This window comes from Larus michahellis, chromosome 5 (assembly GCF_964199755.1).
Source record: "Larus michahellis chromosome 5, bLarMic1.1, whole genome shotgun sequence".
NCBI classification, from domain to species: domain Eukaryota; kingdom Metazoa; phylum Chordata; class Aves; order Charadriiformes; family Laridae; genus Larus; species Larus michahellis.
In genome coordinates, this window is record NC_133900.1 from 74,538,359 (window position 1) to 74,556,017 (window position 17,659).

The 17,659-nt window shown below is 41.2% G+C and overlaps 1 protein-coding gene across 1 annotated transcript; it reads right to left on the bottom strand.

Moving 5' to 3' along the window:
• Window positions 1–490: 490 nt before the first annotated feature.
• Window positions 491–6,324, bottom strand: OCIAD2 (OCIA domain containing 2). The gene is made up of 5 exons (XM_074589570.1): window positions 6,104–6,324; window positions 5,206–5,259; window positions 2,939–2,986; window positions 1,827–1,932; window positions 491–578 (listed from the first exon to the last, which is right to left on the bottom strand). The coding sequence occupies exons 1-5, from the start codon at window positions 6,192–6,194 to the stop codon at window positions 497–499; spliced, it is 381 nt and encodes a 126-aa protein (XP_074445671.1). The 5' UTR covers window positions 6,195–6,324; the 3' UTR covers window positions 491–496.
• Between the last annotated feature and the right edge of the window lie 11,335 nt (window positions 6,325–17,659).

Consider the following 17,659-nt stretch of genomic DNA (forward strand, 5'->3'; position numbering starts at 1 on the left):
ACTACTCTCCTTAAGGCTCTGGCCAAACCATAGTACTGGATGAAAAAAAACTCAAACAACTAAACAAACAAACAAACCCACCCCCAATTGCGTCTGCTTTCAGATTCTCAATATTTCAATGTATTTTTAAATATCAACGTTATCCATAATTATTTGATTCTTAAGTAAAAAAGTTGGAAATTGAAAGGAGTTACATTTGTTTTCATACAAGTAGTCAATCCAAATGAATTCCAATTAGGTGAATAAACAATACTATGCTGCAGCTAAACCAGAAATTCCTCAGAAATGGGGGGTTTAAAATTAGCATGAAAGATATGTAAGGTAAAAACGAAGAAACAAATTACAAACCATAGATACAGAATAATACTCAGATTTTAATCCATGGTTAAAGTCCACGATTTTCACAATACTGTCCAAAGGTTTCAAACAAGAATACCACTCAACATGGAAAACAAAATGAGAATTTATGTTAAATTTCAGGGTTGCCTACCTGGGTCTAAGATGCTGAAGGAACTGAACCTTCTTTCTCATTTGATCCTAATTTTGCTTCACATTCTTTGCAAGTATGATGACAATGCCTACAATATTGAAAGCAGACAAAGTATTCAAGAATTTTGCTGGATTTTTTTCTAATACAACCATATAGCATGCCAGCAATGTCCTCGAAGAACTAACCTCTTGCCTATGTTCTCCAATCGTTGTAACTGCTTTATAGGACATAAACTGCAAAAGATGACATCTAAATGTCTCAGCCAATAAAATCCCATTAATTATTATTCTTAACTACCATTTCCAGCAAACACCAAAATATAATAGGATTTTCTAAGCAGGAAAAGACAGTCCTTGCTATTGTACCTATCAATAAGGAGCAAACAGAGTTAGGAGCAAGGTGTATAATGCAAAAGAGTGACAAATAGCCAATTTGTGTAATACCATGTGAGGAAAGCAATAGCTTTGTTATGTGGGGGAAGAATGGAAGTGGAAGGACATAGGAACAATGAGAAAACTTCCCATTATCAGTCAGGCATTTTCATAGGCATAAAAGCTGACATTGGTCTGGGGGAAAGATGTGGAAAGACAGAGGAGAAAGATTTTGTGGGTAGGATTTTTGGAAATGCAATTTGTGTGTGAAAGGTGCATATGAGAAGCCATATTGGGAACGAAAAGTAGTACCGGCAGTTGAAGGGGGAGCTTGGAAGGAAGTCAGAGTGTGATTTGATAGGAAAGAGTACTTTATATGAAGCTTAGATGTCTAAAACATGGCGGTGACAGGAGGCAACCGCTGAGATCTATCATACAGTTGGTAAGGTGGAAAAAATGCCCTTGCAATTTGTGCTCTTCATGGTTTGGCATGACAGTGTAAGGCTGGGCAAAACCACAGTGGAGGAGGTTGGAATATGAGGTGACATTGAAATTCTTGTTAAAATATGAGGATAGTGTAAAAAAAATCTGCAGTGTATTTGGCCAGATATATGGTACAAAGGAGGACTCAAAGGGCTGAGTGATATAATAGAAGATCACAAGACACTTAGAGGCACAATACTAGATTAAAAGAGAACTAGTAACTGTTGTTCCATCACACTTAAAAGTATGATAATTTCATTTAAATAATGGATTTCCTAATAACAGGTATTAATACTGAGTTTAATTTGCATTTTCTGAAGAATGTTTAGTAGTTTCTAAAACTGACATATATAGCCTAAGAATGTAAGAGTAGTACCTCATGACCTGATCACAAAATTTAAATTCATAGTTTTGCTGCATATTATTTTTAGTATTGTAAAGATTATTTTAATCTAGGATTAATGATTTAAAACAGCACAAACCTTTTTTGTTGCGGACAAGATGGTACAATACCAATTTTCTGGAACTTTTTTTGGCATTCTCCCACGTACGACATCTTTCCAATGGCAAAACCTAAGACACCAGCAACTATAAAGACAGATAACAAAACGTTGTTAACACAAGAGCTTAAATCAACAGTATGCAATTGGCACCATTTTAATCATATGACGAATTGTATGTAGCGTGTCTTCTCAAAACATGTCGCAAACACATGTGAAGTTATACAGGGATTACAGGGATGATTTCAGTAACTGCTGAAAACCGGCTACCTATCGCGAGACGTAGCAGCTTGTCCAAGACAATGTAGATAAGAAAAGGATATCATATTCATCTGGAATTTCAAGATTTCAGATTCCGAGGAACAGATTATAAAGAAAGCCCATAATGAAATTAAATCACAATGTCAGCACTAATTTATCTTGCCCTTGTATGCACAGCATAGTATTTCTGATGATCCCAATTTTAACACTTATCTTCTCAGGGCTTCTAAGACGCTAGAACGTCAGCCTGCCATACTGTCGCACTGGGGATTTCACTCATTACGGAGTCAGAATAAAAATATTACTTCAACATCCTCAGTTTTCTGTTGAACTTCTGCTGAAGAGGGAATCGATTTCTTGCCGTTTAAAAGCCAACTTACTGTACTGTACAGTTTCTGTGCTTTTATTTGTTGTCTTTATCAACATGGTCCTAAACTAGACAGTTAAGATAAATCAAATGAACATGTGAAAAGGAACATACTATTTTATATATACTATGATGGCCCCTTGATACCATAGGCAGTGTGATCTGCTAAGCATGACTGATCAATGAGCCTGACATTAGTTATAGGTGAGATTGGAGTTTTTACCAGTTTGAGAGGATATATTAAGTAAATATAAGCTGCTACTGAAATGTTTACATTAAAAGAACCTTATTTCAAACATTTATTTTTAAACAGAGCAGAATTCTGATTTCCTAAAGCACTGCAGTAATATCTCATAAATTCAAAAAAAAGGAAGAGTTTGAAAAGAGATTCAGAGAGACACATTGAAGGTCTGCAGATTGCCTGTAAATAATTTTTCTTTTCCTTTTAAAATTGGGTACAACTTACTTGCCATCTTAGGTAATGCACCAAATCTTGGGCTTGCTGAGAAAATGCCTACAATAAAAGGAAATAGTCAGAAAACTTATTCATTTGAGGAACTCACCATCACTCAAAACCAAAGACAGTATTTTTCCTACAAGCTTTTGCATTTCTGAAGGTGAAGCCTGTACAAATGGGTAAGACTGTCCACTAATTCAGATTCAGGAACATCAGGGCACTTTCCATTCCACGAGTTCTTAGTGCATCCATTTTGGTGCTGTCCTAGAGTCATAGGAGGAAAAAAATCCGGACTTTGCAGGATTCAGTTCAGGCAGGGGTTCAGAGAGTAAACTAACATGAAAGCAGCATGGCTATCACTGTTGACATCTGCAGCACTGCAGGAGAGATGGTGGCGTCCGTTTCAGCACAAACCAACCTTGCAAATATAATAGTAAAGTGAAATCTCTTACTCAGGGTTCAGCTTCTTGTGCTGAGAGAAGCAGGACTGAACTGTTCTTCAGCAGTTTTCTGTGGCTATTAGTTAAGCTCATGTTAAACTGTAGCACAGATACCACATCTCCTCTGGAAGGGAGAGATCATACATTTTGGTCTTCTTAAGGAGAATACAGTGTGCTGAACATGAAAACCAAAAGATTGGCTTTTCCTACCAAAATCTACTTCCCCTCAGTTAACACCAGGAGGTGGAACCATTATGGCTCTGCAAGTGTGTGTCTGGCAGAGGAGTGCCATACTGTGGAGGAGGGCTCCACACAGCAAGGGTGCCATGGCAAAGGGAAGCGAACACTGTGTGCACTGTTCCATGCATTCAGACACTATTAATGAGGCTCAGAAGCTCCACCTTCTCATAGAGCCAGCGTACTGCGTGTAGTCATCAGAGAGGGCATTTAGACAGAGGAGCATTCAGCCTATGCTAAGTGCAAGGGCCTTCGCCCACTGGCATCTATGCAATTTTAAATTGTGTCTTTCAGGGGAGGGAGGAACAAAATTGCTGTTTGTTTCCAAACAGCCCCCGTCTTCCAATTGTTGAGACTCAGTAATGACTATTGAATATGGCCATTTGTTATTTCATAGCTGATAAGAAATGTCCAAGTACAACAGAGAGAAACTGAGAAGAGTACCCGGTGGCAGAGGGTGGCATGTTAGCTACCAAGACAACGCTAACACCCTTCCTATCACTGCTCACCCCTTTTCAAACATCGAAACCTTTGCCTTCCCTCACAGACTCTCCCATCCTTCTTCCCATCTGTCTACAAGCTCATAGGTCAAGGATGCAACAGAGAACCTACATCAGCCTGTTGTGGTATAGCACAGCTTTTAGGTTTTCTGTTCTAGTCCTCCTGATCATCTTAGTAAAAAAAAGAAAGAATGTGATGAGGAGGAAACATGGGAACAGTGGCTGGAACAAAACAAGGGGCTTGCAACCGCACACAGTGGGAAAAGGCTGAGCCATTTCCACCTCCTCCATCTGCTGTCTCCCACCACCCATCCCTTATAGCCCCTTGTTTATTTTCTGCTTCTTGCTTCAGGCCCTTTGATTTTTATTTTCTCCTACCCACCTTTGCTGTAAACGGCTGCTGAGGCAGGCTGAAGGACTGTCTTATTTGCTCCTGTGGGATACACCCATCTTAGCAGTCTTCAGGGTGGATGCCCTTCACACTTTACCCAAAACGCTAACCTCAACCTTATTCTTAGCCCCCAGAAGGGAAACTACACATTGCACGTTGCAATGTGTAGAACCAGCCTCATCCACCACATAAATGGAATACAATTCTCTTTTGTGTTAGCCTGCAGATCGCAAGACATCTCTATAAAAAGCTCTCTGTCTCCTCACTTTGGCAGCAGTCCTTGTCTCTTTGCACCAAAGCTGTATTCATATTGATATGTGGTCACTGTAAAAGCATTGCCAGCTTTTTCAAAGAAACCAACAGTTAGAGCTACTGTACCCGATTTTGATGCCCCTGCTCAGGTTGTACAATCCTCTGCCCTATAAGCAGCCTCAGTGAAGAAGGCTCTACTCAAATACATGTGATCATGGTGACAGAATCTAGCCACCCGTTTTTGAATTCGTGAATTCTCTTTTCAGTTCATGTTCTTTCAAAAGAATGACTGTGGCAATGCATACATAATGATCAAATCACTGTAACAATGACGGTGATGAGTGAGAGGAATATTGATCTTGGAAAACAGCAGACCTTAGGGAAACGTGCATTTCAGCAGTAATTCCAGAGTCTCAACTTCATAACTTAGGACCATTATGTATTTTTTATATTTACCTTTTGAGACTAGCCCCTGGGTGACAAGCATGCTCCCAAGAGACAAAGGAAGAGCTGTAAAAATAAAAAGAAGTGTATTTGGTATCAGCCAAAATTTGTTACCTATTTGTTAAATTCATTACTCTTTTAATGTTAAATGTTTTATATATTTAGAATGTTAAACACATTACTCATCTTCTAAACATTAACTTCATGCACTGTTCTAATCACCTATTACATCTGCTCATTCAGATTACTTTACTATTCCTTCAAAGCAAGGATGTGTTCACACAGTGCCAGACATCAGGCATCTGCAGCTAATGCATCATATATAGTTATTAAATAATAGCTTCCATAATAGAAATATCTCTTCTCAGTACTGCACCACTAGTAATGACAGCAGCTCTGATTAAATGCTGAAACCCTTTTCAGTCTTCTCCTTTCAGAAAATGTATAATATAGATACAAACTGACTTGGTGGACTTAAAAGGCACTAAGACACTGAGTAACTAATCTTTTAGATGTCCTAACACCTAAAGAGTTTCACAAACCCAAAACACATAGCCATGCCTGCCTTTCTTTTGAAGGCAAGAATAAGTATGCAATGAAGTAAAGCATTCCTAAGCTTGTTTTGATAATGGAATTCAAGAATAGAACCAACTCTATGATTGTTAAAGTAAGTTCATATTAAACAAGGGCTTAATTCAACCCCCTTTACCTACAATGATTACGCAAATAATTAAATTAATCCAATAGTAACATATTGCTCAATTTAAAATAAGGTGACAGTTAACTCACAATAATATTCCAACAAACTCCAATGTATTACAATAAACAGCACGGCATTTTGCAGCCATTCCTGCATAACTACATCAAGAAGTCATTCTCAGTGTCATAAGAACAAGTTTGCATTGCTCACCTCTGTACCAGAAACTTTCCTTTTTGCATTCTTTACGGATCCTTGCAATTTCTTCGGCATTGTGAGTTTGTGAGCTGGGACAATAGAACATTGGCTGAAAGGATAAACCTGGGTTAGTTTATTGAATTTAATCTCACAGGAAGAAAAAAAAAAAACTAAAGAAGGCAAAATATTTAAAAAACAAATAAAACAGAATGCAAAAACCAACAAAAACTTCTTGTTATGTTGTTAGCAGTGTGATGAAATACTTGATACCACAATACAGAAAGAACTACATAGGTTTTAAAGTTAAAACCACTCATCCTGTTGGTCTATACTTTCCTAAAATAGCTCAGCTGCTGCTTACCCCAGAAGTATATTGCTTTATTTCTGTTAGCCATTTCATTCTTATGAGCTACATCAGCTTTCTGGGAAAGAAATGACAGGAAATACAGAGTCCTCGTTTCTAAAAATGAAGTTCTGCCCCATACAGAAGTCAGTTTAAGTGCAGTAAGACTAGATTTTGCAAGTATTCAGAAGAGGGTCAACATAAACTCTGTCAGATTCCCCTAACTAGCTGAAGTTTCTCTCTGAGCAGTGTAAATATATTCATGGCATTAACTGAACTCAACCATACTGGCTTCACCGTCAGAATAATTAGCTTGCCGACAGGTTTCTTTTAGGCTAATGGTAGCTCTTTTTTTTTTTTTACCATTTTGAGAAAAAAAAATGACAGTATTCTCTCTTGCATGCTAATATCCAGGGTATTGACATGTGGATATAAGTACATCACTTTTCTTTCTTTATGAGATGACTTGGTTACCACTGTTAGCACTTGCAGTATCATTACTGGACATCTAAAATACACGGGCATACTGGTTTTGGCTGGGAAAGAGTTTATTTTCTTCATAGTACCTGGTATGGTGCTGCGTTTTGGATCTGTCACCAAACCAGTGATGATAACAGTGGGCTGTGTTTTATTGCCGAGCAGTGCTTGCACAGCACCAAGGCCTTTTCTATTTCTCAGACTGCCCTGCTAGTGACTCAGCTGGGGGTGCATGAGCAGTTGGGAGGGGACGCAGCTGGGACAGCTGACCCCAACTGACCCAAAGGATATCCCATACCATATGACATCGTGCTCAGCAATGAAAAATGGGGGAAAAAAGGAGTCGTCATTAAGTAATTTCAAGTAATTTTAACATTTTTCTGTAAAACCACAACCTCTACAAACATACCTACTCTTGAAAGCAAAACCAGACTTCGTAAAACAAGCAGTGCCTTGGGGAAAAGGGCACGTTAGTTTATTACAGGATTCTACTTCATTTTATGCCCAACTGATCCATGATTTTATAACCATAATAATGAAATACACTTATTGGCCGCAGCCACACATTTCACATTTTAGCTAATTAATATCTCCATCCTTCTTCAGGCACTGCTCCCAGTAAAGTTAATGGTGGTGCTGCTCAGGTAAAATGGTAGAGAACTAACTCCACTCTGGACCCTAAAGAACCACTCCAAACTGGTTTCTCAGCAAGGTGACAGCAAATACAATAAAATCCAAACAGGCTGAGTGAAAGATAAGGAAATGAACGTCAGGGCCCCAAGTGCACCAACAGGCTTTGCAACCTTTTGGTCCCCATATACACCCTGCCAGGGGTTTAATTGCTTGGGCTCAAAGTCAGCTCTAATACGGCACAGTTGTGTAACACTGAATTATACTGAAGCTGGGAGAAAGAGCTGCAAGAAACTTTGCCCAGGGCCTCTGCCCCTTGGGTCAGGAGCTGCATTTAAGCTCAGGCCCTCACCTAACTGTGTTGTAGTTATGCTTGTAGCTGGCCTTTAACCACAATAATCCCTACCTTGCCTTACTAACTTGACATCCTGGCTTACCATCAGACTTGCCTTATTCCTATGGACTTGTCTGGCAATCACTGGACCAACTGTTGGCTGACCCCGGTTAACATCACCGGATCTTGCTCTGCTCCTCTTTTTGGGATACTGTGGGACAGTGCTCCTTGTCCCTGAGGTCACAACCCCTACCCGCCTTGCTGTCACTCGTAGCTCACAGGTCACCTTCTCTTGCAGATCAGCCCACTTCTGCTGCTCTCTGGCAGTGACTGGTTAGCAACAAGGTCATACCACATTTAAACTCCTTGTGGGTAATTACATGCTTATAGCATAATATGGTAAAATCGTAACTCCCGTAGGTAGCCGATTTCTCCAGCAGAGGGGAATGCTCATCTCCTGTACTGCTGGAGGGCAGATTCTTGTGCCGTACTGTTCCCTTCTCCCCTTCTGAATACACACATGCACAACTTGATGGGGACAGGTAATACCGGAGTAGTACTCAGATACTAGAGCTTTGCCAGTTTGTAACTAGTTTAACTAGCATAGTATAAATCAGAGCCCACTATCTTAACTCAAAAGCTCCTAGCCCTCTGAGTGTAGTGAACCAGGAAGAACACCACATATCCCTTTCTTCTCTTCATTTATATGCTTAAGCTAACAGACATCTGTTTACCTCTTCAATAAGAGCGACCAATGCAAAATCCCAGTCATTCACTAGCAATAGCATCAAAATAAATGGAAGGAAACCCAGCTTACCCATCCAGTTTGCTTTAGTGGAGATGTCTGACTTTCCTGCTGGGTTGTTTCGGAAGACATTGTCTCTCTCCCTGTACTCTGCCACTGATCTTGGTCAACAGAAATTGTTGTGTTTTATGCTTGGCTACCTCTCTTTCTGCTAGGTACAAAAGTAAAAAGCCAAAGTATCATACTGATGCTGTAAGTTCACTGTTCACCTAGAAACAGTAATGACCAAGTTGAAAGGAGTATATATTTTTACAGCAGATAGATAGCATCCAGTCACCTGATTACATACAGATTACAGTGCAGCGTATCACTTATTAGCAATACAGAGTTGTGTGTAGCCTAATTCAAACAGGGAAGTGGGTGAGTACAATTAGATGCTGGATCATGACCAGCTGGATCATGATGGATCATGAGTGGTGTGCTAACACCACTCTGAATCATAAAGAAATGAGAACAAATATGAGCAAGTTTTTATTGTATTGCAGGTGAAAAGTTTGGCTTCTCCAGTGTGCTACCCAGATTCACTGTACTATTTATCCTCATTGCTGTGATCTGAAGTTTTGATTCCACAGGACCCACAACGCAAGCCTATCACAAACCACATCTGCGTTTCCAACAAACACAAACCAGTTGCAAACATTCTTTAAAAAAAAAATAAATCTATGAAGAATAAAGATTCAAAAGAGTTTTAGAGTTGCAGTCTTCCATGCCTGAGAATTGTGCTGCTAGGGAAAAACAAAAAGGAATCTCATTTATTTATGGAGTAATTCAAACATCTCAACTGTGATTTTTACCTAGCACTTTGCTGCATGGTCTGTCACTTTATTTATCAACATACAGAGCACTGCTGCTTTTCAAAAGGTGCCCTCTGAGAATGGTGGCACTGAGCAAGACTAAAGTGACTGCAAAGGACAGTTAAACAGGAAACATAAGCAACAATTTAATAACCTGAATGGTTTTTGGCATTCATAGTATTACTGTATAAACCACTTCCTGCACTTATTTTGGGGTCAGATACACAGCTATAAAGTCCAAACAACGTCTGCTTCATGCACACTGGATATTCAGACAGCAATGCTTTTTTAAGTGATGGAACAGAAGCAACACGACCTCCTCTCCCCTTGGTAAAAAGACTCAATTAAGCATTGCATTCACGCAAACATGAACTTTATTCTCAGCCACTCTCAAAAATGACAATGATCACTGTGTCTTTGAAAAAAATTAAGTTTGAAAATCCATGTAATGTTGGGAGAGCCCACAGTTCTTCACTGTCTGCCTCGCCCTGACTAAGTAAAAGCAATTTAATTTTCCATCAGTCTCTCGTCACTGAATGCAAAAACAGAGATAAAAGATGAGAAAAATGCATACAACTTTGAAGAGGTTTATGTCAGTCAAAGACACAACGTTTTCTTATTCTTATCTGCTTTCTATTCTTATCTGCTCATGAAGCCTACCTGTGCAGACAGTTGCATAAAAAGCATCACTACTGACTGATATGGTTTCTAACTGCTGCAACAGATTTTAACTGCTCATCTTTTTCATGAGGATAAAAATAAGTTGAGTCACTGCAGAAAATAAATAAAATGAAAAAAAATATAAAGGAGTATAAATTAGGTTATAAAAATTTGCAGCTTGCTGTTAACCTCCTGTATTGTCTTCAGCATACATTTCTCCAGAACTATAAGTTATTCAGCTACCCTTCTGCTTCAACATAACAAAGAATCCCAAAAATATGTAGTCCTTCAAGCAGCTTCCTGGTACCTCTCCCACTTGGGATGAAAGCTGAAAGCTATACTGGCAAGAACGAAGCAAAGGGACAGCGTCGAGGTCATCAAAATATTATTTAATTGAATTATTAATATTATTACTTAGCACACATGCTGCCTCCTATCTGAGGAATGTAAAAGTGTTCCAGTATTTTGGGGCATTGTGTCTTGGAAAGACAACTGCCGTCCCAAAAAATAACTTTTTTTGTATTGACCTTTAGAAGAAACATAATTTTCTTGCATATTTTTACTGTAACACTTATTGCTGTTTTCTCAACCTAACTACGTCATTGTTAGTGTAACAATTAATTGTATATTCTCTTAGCTGCCTTGGGAGGAATTCCCCAATGATGTTATTCTTCTGTTTAACTGAAATACCTATATAACACATGATTAAATCAACGCGGCTTGTAAGGATCAAATATTCGAAAACCTTTGTATTCTACAAGAACTGTTCTGGATTATTTACTCCTTTACAGAAGACAAGGCTAATACATGACTTCTGAAAGATCTCGTGGTTTTGATTCTTCTAACTGGTCGATAAAGAAGCAGCATGCAAGAAGACAGCTACATTTTTTGTACATGAGAATTGCTAACTTCATATACTCTGTTTTCAATAAAAAGCCTCCTTCCAAATAGGAATGGTGACCACATAATTTCTAAGATTACTTGGGGAAGAAGGTGGGAGCCAAAATTGCATGTGTTAACCGGTATGTACAGCTGACCATGACCTACAGTGCATGCATGACCTACTGCACATCTGTCCAAGGCAGGTACCACTGAACTACAATGATCACGGAGACAACTCGTTAGGACTTCAGGCAGGCTGTTTAAGGACTGAGTGTCTGTTGTGAGGAAGAGGGAAAGACTCACTATGATGCTTCACAAGTACCTTCTGAACTGGCACTTTATTTTAAATACAGGCTCTTGATTTCGAAAGACAGTCACCAGAGCAGCTGCTCTAGGTCTTCAATGAAAAGCTCCCTACCAACAACTGTGCGGGTGAGTGCCTCGCGCTTGCCCAGCTGTGCCTCCGCAGCAGCACCTGCTCGGACGTCTGCCGGGGTCACTCACCCAAAGCACAGCAGGCCCAGCGAGAACAGGCTATTATTTTGCGCTTGCTGCTTGTTCTAAGGGCTAAGGATGTGGCGGGGGACGTGTGAAAGGCCGGGAGGTCTGGGTTTCGTGGGAAGGAAGAGCTGTTGCAATCAGGCCCCGGGCAGGCGTCCGCTCCAGCCAACAGCGGCCCCACTGCCCCGGCCACCGGGCCTGGTACAGCCAGCCACGGCCCCGGCGCTGGGGGAAGGGGACGGCGAGAGGGCAAGGTCTCGGGCGCTGGAGGGAGACTCCCCTTATGAGCCGCCGCCTTCCCCCTGCCCCGGGCCGGCCGCCGAGAGCCACGCCAGCCCCGACTTTCCTCCCGCCGTGACGCCGGAGAAATCCGGCCCCGCAGAGCTCAGCCCCTGCCGGCCGCTCCTCCGGGCCGGGGGGCGGAAGGTGGCTGGCGGCGGGCCGTGCCCCCGGGCACCGCTCACGCCCCGCGGGGCGCCGGGCCAGCGGAGGAAGGGGAAGGAGGAGCGGGGACCGGGCGGGCACCGAGCCCCCGCCGCCGCGCTCCGCCGCCATCTCCTGGCCGCCGGCGGTAGGGACAGGGTGGGGGCAACCAGCTCCGACCCCCGCGGAGCCCAGGGACAGTTTAGTATCGGTATCAACAAGAAATAAAGTAAATAAGAAAAGCACTTTCATCAATCCAAAATAAACTCTCTAGAAGAAGTCATCCTGAAAATTTCAGTTCGGGGGAGCAGGGTTGTTCCTCCAGGAATACTGAAAAAACAATTCCACTTTCTCTGAAACGACAAATGCAATGCCTTTCTTTAACAATAAACTTTACAAAATGAAGCATGCAAACCTAAGTTTTATTTTGCCTTTTATCTTTCATAAAAGATAAACTTTAAAAGGCAGTTGGTCTTTGTTTCTTTGGGGTTTTTTTTTGGTTGGTTGGTTTTGGTGTTTTTTTCTTTGTTTCTTTGGGTTTTTTTTTTTACAGTGAGGCATAGTAGTTTTTTGTAGTGAATCCTAAATGGTGATAGGACACTTCATTGCTTATCATGAAATGAACAGCTTGTGAGATCACCATTATACTTCCTTCTCTTGCTTGACCTTGGCATCTCAATTTCCTAACAACCATGACGTAAGTCATAGTTCATTTTAAGTCCAAAAAGGCTTTCAGCTTACAGAAGTCTTGGCTGCTTGAAACAACCTTTCCGCAGAGTATTCTCTCACTCTTTGCCAGCCAAACTAGACCGCTGGGCTTTACTGCTGCAAAATGTGCTCTGCACATGCAGGTTTAGAAAAAGCCATGTCCTAAAACAGCTCTTCAAAGTGTACCTCCATCTCCTGTGATCTAAAATTTATTCTTGAAATTACATGTAAAAAAAGATTTAATAGATACTGGCTACATGCTATTCTGAAAACTACAATACAGAAGAAAATCCCACGTGAGGCGAGCTTCCAATAACCAATTATTCAATTATTTCTTAGCTAGTTCAGCTTAAATTGGTCATAAAATGAAAAAGCACTGGAATGACTATTTCCTCATAGGGCATATGCATGCCCAGGGATAGTGGTTGCTTGGACTCTTACACCTTCCTTTGTAAAAGTGCCTGTTAAAAAACAGGTTAGACTTCTTTTTCATTTTAACTTTAAAGGTAAAGTTGGTTATCACAATTGAATATGTTCCTCAAACACTCATCATTCTTAAGATTTACCGGAAAGTACTTCAGAGCTATGAAAATGGAGAAAACCTGGTAGACAGAAACCAATAAATGTTAGTGCTTCAGAATAATAAACACAAACCAAAAGAGGGATCCTTACCCCTCCCAGAACAAAACCAACGTTACAGATCAAATTAAAAAACCCAAGAGATACCGAAAATAAAACAACCAATAAGGAACTGAATCCTCGGCTGAGGAATTTTCTATTTTCAAGAGTAGAAAGAGGTCAAGGAGCTGAGACTTCACAAACTTGGGGAAGGTTTACAAGCTCTGGCTGCTTGTCTGAAGAACTTTTTAGAAAACACTGCAAGGTTGCCAAGATCCTGAGGTTCACCACATCTACCAAAGGCAAAGCCTTTCCATTGTGTGTATTTAACAGAAACACGCCATGCGTGCATACAGCATACGACAGGAGGAGGAACTGTTACCAAGTGTCATAAATATGGTTTGTTCCTTGAGAAACAAAGACCTGGAGTAACAGAAGCACAGTGTGGTTAGAAAAATGTATCCATAATAAAAACATTTAGAGCATGGAAAACCACATAGGAATTACACTGTAGGGCATTGTTCTCGTGCTAATGGGAGTAGGAGTTAAGGGTGAATGAAAAGACATCAAAAGTCACAGCAGGAAACAGTCAACATACTTCTGAGTAGAACATTAAACTGTCCTCACTGCATACAAGAAATCATGTACTAGTTTTCTATGTCGGGGCTGATTCTTGGATGTCTTGGATTATTTCTATTTCACGCTCGGTCTGGCCTATCTTTTAGTAGAAATGAATGGCTGACAATTATCAGATGTTCGAGCTTTAGGATTTTCACTTTTCAGCATGAAGAAGGTTGTAAAATGGCCACAGAGTTTTCTCTTATCTTAGGCCGCATGGCTATATATGTAATTTCTTTTCTACAGTAAAGACCTGCAACACTAGCTAATTTCAACAGGGTTATAGGTGCTTAGATCCTGTAATCAGACTTAATTGTACCTGCCATTTCTAATACATATTGAAATTAATCAAGACCTATTATACGGAATATATTACTGGAATTATTTTGGGGCAATGTTTGTGTATTATGTCCCACAGAACATTTTATGGAAAAAAGGTCTTTAGCAAGTCTCAATATTTATTAATCCTGTGTTTTAGGGCTAATTTACAAGAGATGAGGGTATACTTAATCGCCGGTGTAACAAATGAACAGTATTTTGTAGCCAACATACTGTGACCTTGAGAAAACAACAACCAAATTAATGTTGAATATGAATATGCATATGGAGTTTTGCATAACAGGTGTAAAGGTAATGATTAAGAAGCTTTACACTGTTGTGCAAACTGCAAGTCTTCGTGTTTTTACTGCGACTGTGGCAGGTGCCTAACTGTAAACTCAACCACCCTAGCTTTTTTCCAGAGTCGTTTTCTTAATCCTAAATAGAGTTTATACTTTCATGCTTTTTTTTCCTCTATTTCTCTGGCACTTTCTTCTGCTTCTTAGTCATGCCCATTCATAGAATCATAGAATCACAGGGTTGGAAGGGACCTCTGGAGATCATCTAGTCCAACCCCCCTGCCAGAGCAGGGTCACCCAGAGCAGGTTGCACAGGAACGCGTCCAGGCGGGTTTGGAATGTCTCCAGAGTTGGAGACTCCACCACCTCTCTGGGCAGCCTGTGCCAGGGCTCTGCCACCCTCAAAGTAAAGAAGTTCCTCCTCATGTTTAGGTGAGGCACATCTCTACTGGGCAGTATGCAAGGACTTCTCCCAGGCATCTGACAGTTCTTTTAAATTCCATGTGTTTATTTTGGATTTCAAAACATGCTTGTATTACAGTTTGAACCCAAATAAAGCATTGTTTTTTACAACCACTAGCTCTAGAGAGATTTACCCCTGTCAATACCAATATAATTGTGGGGCTGTAATTGATTTCCTGTTAAATTCAGATAATTTTTTATGTCTGCCTTAGGTTAAGGGCATATTAAATACTATTCTAAAATGAAGATGCTCCTTTTTCTGTGAGTGAAAACTCCTCCTGTAGTATGCTATCCTGGTTTTGCTGGTTTGCCATCACTATATTCCTGTATAGATCAAATGCTATCACTTTATTTTTTATCAGCTACAGATGCGGCACTCCAAGAATAAAAAATATATAGTGAAAGGCATTCCTACACATATATGTGTCATGAAGCACCTTGTAAGCATTGACTTTTGCATTTAAGACATATCTGTTTTAATTTCAGAACACATTACACATGAAAACTCCCTCCTCTTATGCTCAAATGCTTATCTCTTTGTCAACTCTATGGAGAGATCTGGAATGTAACTTTGCTACGTTTGAAGCCAAACTTCGGAGTTACTAAGAATCTCAGAGAGAGTACCCAGAATACAGTGGCTAAATTTGTCAGGAATTGCATTATTTTCATTGCCTTAGGAGTTTAATGGAAGCCACGCAAGCACATCAGGTTCATAATTCCAGTCGTGTCTAGTTTTACTGGAACTCCGCCTCTGAACCATGACGCAAGATACTGTAATTACAGAAAGTGTTGCAAAATTGTTTCAAATATTTATTGGCTGAATACATCCTGCGAGTCTCACACTCTTGCTACGCAGCTACAAAAGGAGCCGTGTTCTGGGTTTACTCTGGCTAAGGATCTCATCTTACAAGTTCCATTTGCGTCATGCCACAGCAAGATGAAATGGCGTCATCACTTGCATAATCCTAAACCAGTGATAAGTGAACTTGGTGACTATTATGGGGTGACTTTTCTTAAATGAAGAAAATAAAAGATGCCTTTAGCTACATGGACCTTGGGAGAAAAGAAAGAAGAAAGAAGGTCATTAAACATATGAGTCTCATTCTTTTTCCTCTGCAGAGACTGACTTTTTCATCAAAATACTTCAGTTCTTTCATGGACATTTGAAACATATATATGTTCTCAAACACCAACCAAAATTCAACAGCATTTCTGTAACTAGCCAAACCCCATTATACTGCAGGGTAAATTAATAAGTTGATTGTGAGTCTAATGAAACAAATTTTTCCTTAGTACTCTGCCCCCCAAAATGTTTTGACAGGAATTTATTGCTAGTAATAGGTCATATTTAACAGGTTTCAGGGGTTTATAGTTTAGTCCTATGGATTTGGAGTTTCACAGGTGCAAAGCAAAGAAAATGCACATCATAAGGTTTGTTTACAATGGGATGGCAGTTTTAACACAAATGAGAAAATATAGCTGTCAGTTTCCTAGGGTAGTTTATGGAGATTAATAAAACTTAAGAAGGTGATGTATTTCAACAGCAAAAGGGCTTTTTAGTTCTCAGTTAATCGTTACAAATTTACTTTTCATGCCAAAAACGAAATTCTAAAATTCAGATTTTGCTTATGTAATCCTTTCGTCAGAATTTGGCAGCCATGATGATGGCTGGGTTCATATAGCTCAGGGTTTCTTCTACAATTAACAGACAGAGCCCGGGAATTCCTCATCCCGGGAATCTCAGCAAACTAAATGCTACTTTTCCTGCTTTTTGCAGACAGGATTGCTTATCAGAAGTCCTTAGTCTGCTATAAAACAAAGCACATCTCATTAAGATGAACACAGCACCAATCTGAACACCCTCTATCCCCAAAAAAGACAGGTAATAACAGTTAATCGATCATGTATTTATGCGACTAGAAAGTGAGTTGGCTCCTCTTTCCCCCATCAGCCTGCGTGATGACAATCCTTTGCATCTGTTTTGTTTATCCAGTGGATAAATGCTCCTTCGGTAACCAAGCAGTGAAAAGGGCGAGATCTACTCACCCTTCCTTGTCACAGGGCTGCGAAGAATGAACTCCGGCCACCCAGGCTGACCTCCATGAAGAAATGCCTGGTTTAACTGAACATCTCTTCACAGTCACCTCACACCGCGCCATCCCCTCTAGCTGCAGTGCCATCTCGATGCCGGCCTTGCCACCACAACCACTTCTGTGACCGCACTGCGTCTGTGGGGCTTCTGCCTGCTCCACAGCCACCCTGCAGGCTCGGGCAGAGGGTCAGTCCCTTCCCTCACCTGCCAGGCCGCTGGAATAAAAAGGAAACTCGGCCCTCAGAAGCAGGAGCCCCAAGGGAGCTGCCGTTTCTGTTAGCGACGGCATGCGGGCCACGACCGGTGGGCTGAAGAGTGTCAGCCTGGCGACATCCCTGACGCCCAAGCCTACCTCCCAGGCCGTCACCGTGCCATCACCCCTATCTGGCAGGTATCCCCCTGCCCAGCTCCCGGACCCGGGGCCTCGCCGCCCTTCTGCCGGGGAGCCGGCTCCCCCCGCCGCCCCCTCACGGCCGGGGCGCTGCGTCCGGAGCTCCCCCGTGCTCCGCCAGGCGGCGCCGTGGCGCCCGCTCGCCGGCGGCCGCGTGCCGGGCGGGCTCTGTGAGGCGGGACGGGCGGCGGCGCCGCGCCCTGCCGGCTACTCGCC

Excerpts from the sequence above, each read along its gene's own strand:
- OCIAD2 (XM_074589570.1), bottom strand. The coding sequence starts at position 6,194 with ATGTTCTATTGTCCCAGCTCACAAACTCACAATGCCGAAGAAATTGCA. Across the intron at positions 2,987-5,205 it reads CCAGGGGCTAGTCTCAAAAG|GCATTTTCTCAGCAAGCCCA; the intron begins GTAAATATAAAA and ends CTTTTATTGTAG. Across the intron at positions 579-1,826 it reads TCTTGTCCGCAACAAAAAAG|GCATTGTCATCATACTTGCA; the intron begins GTTTGTGCTGTT and ends TCAATATTGTAG.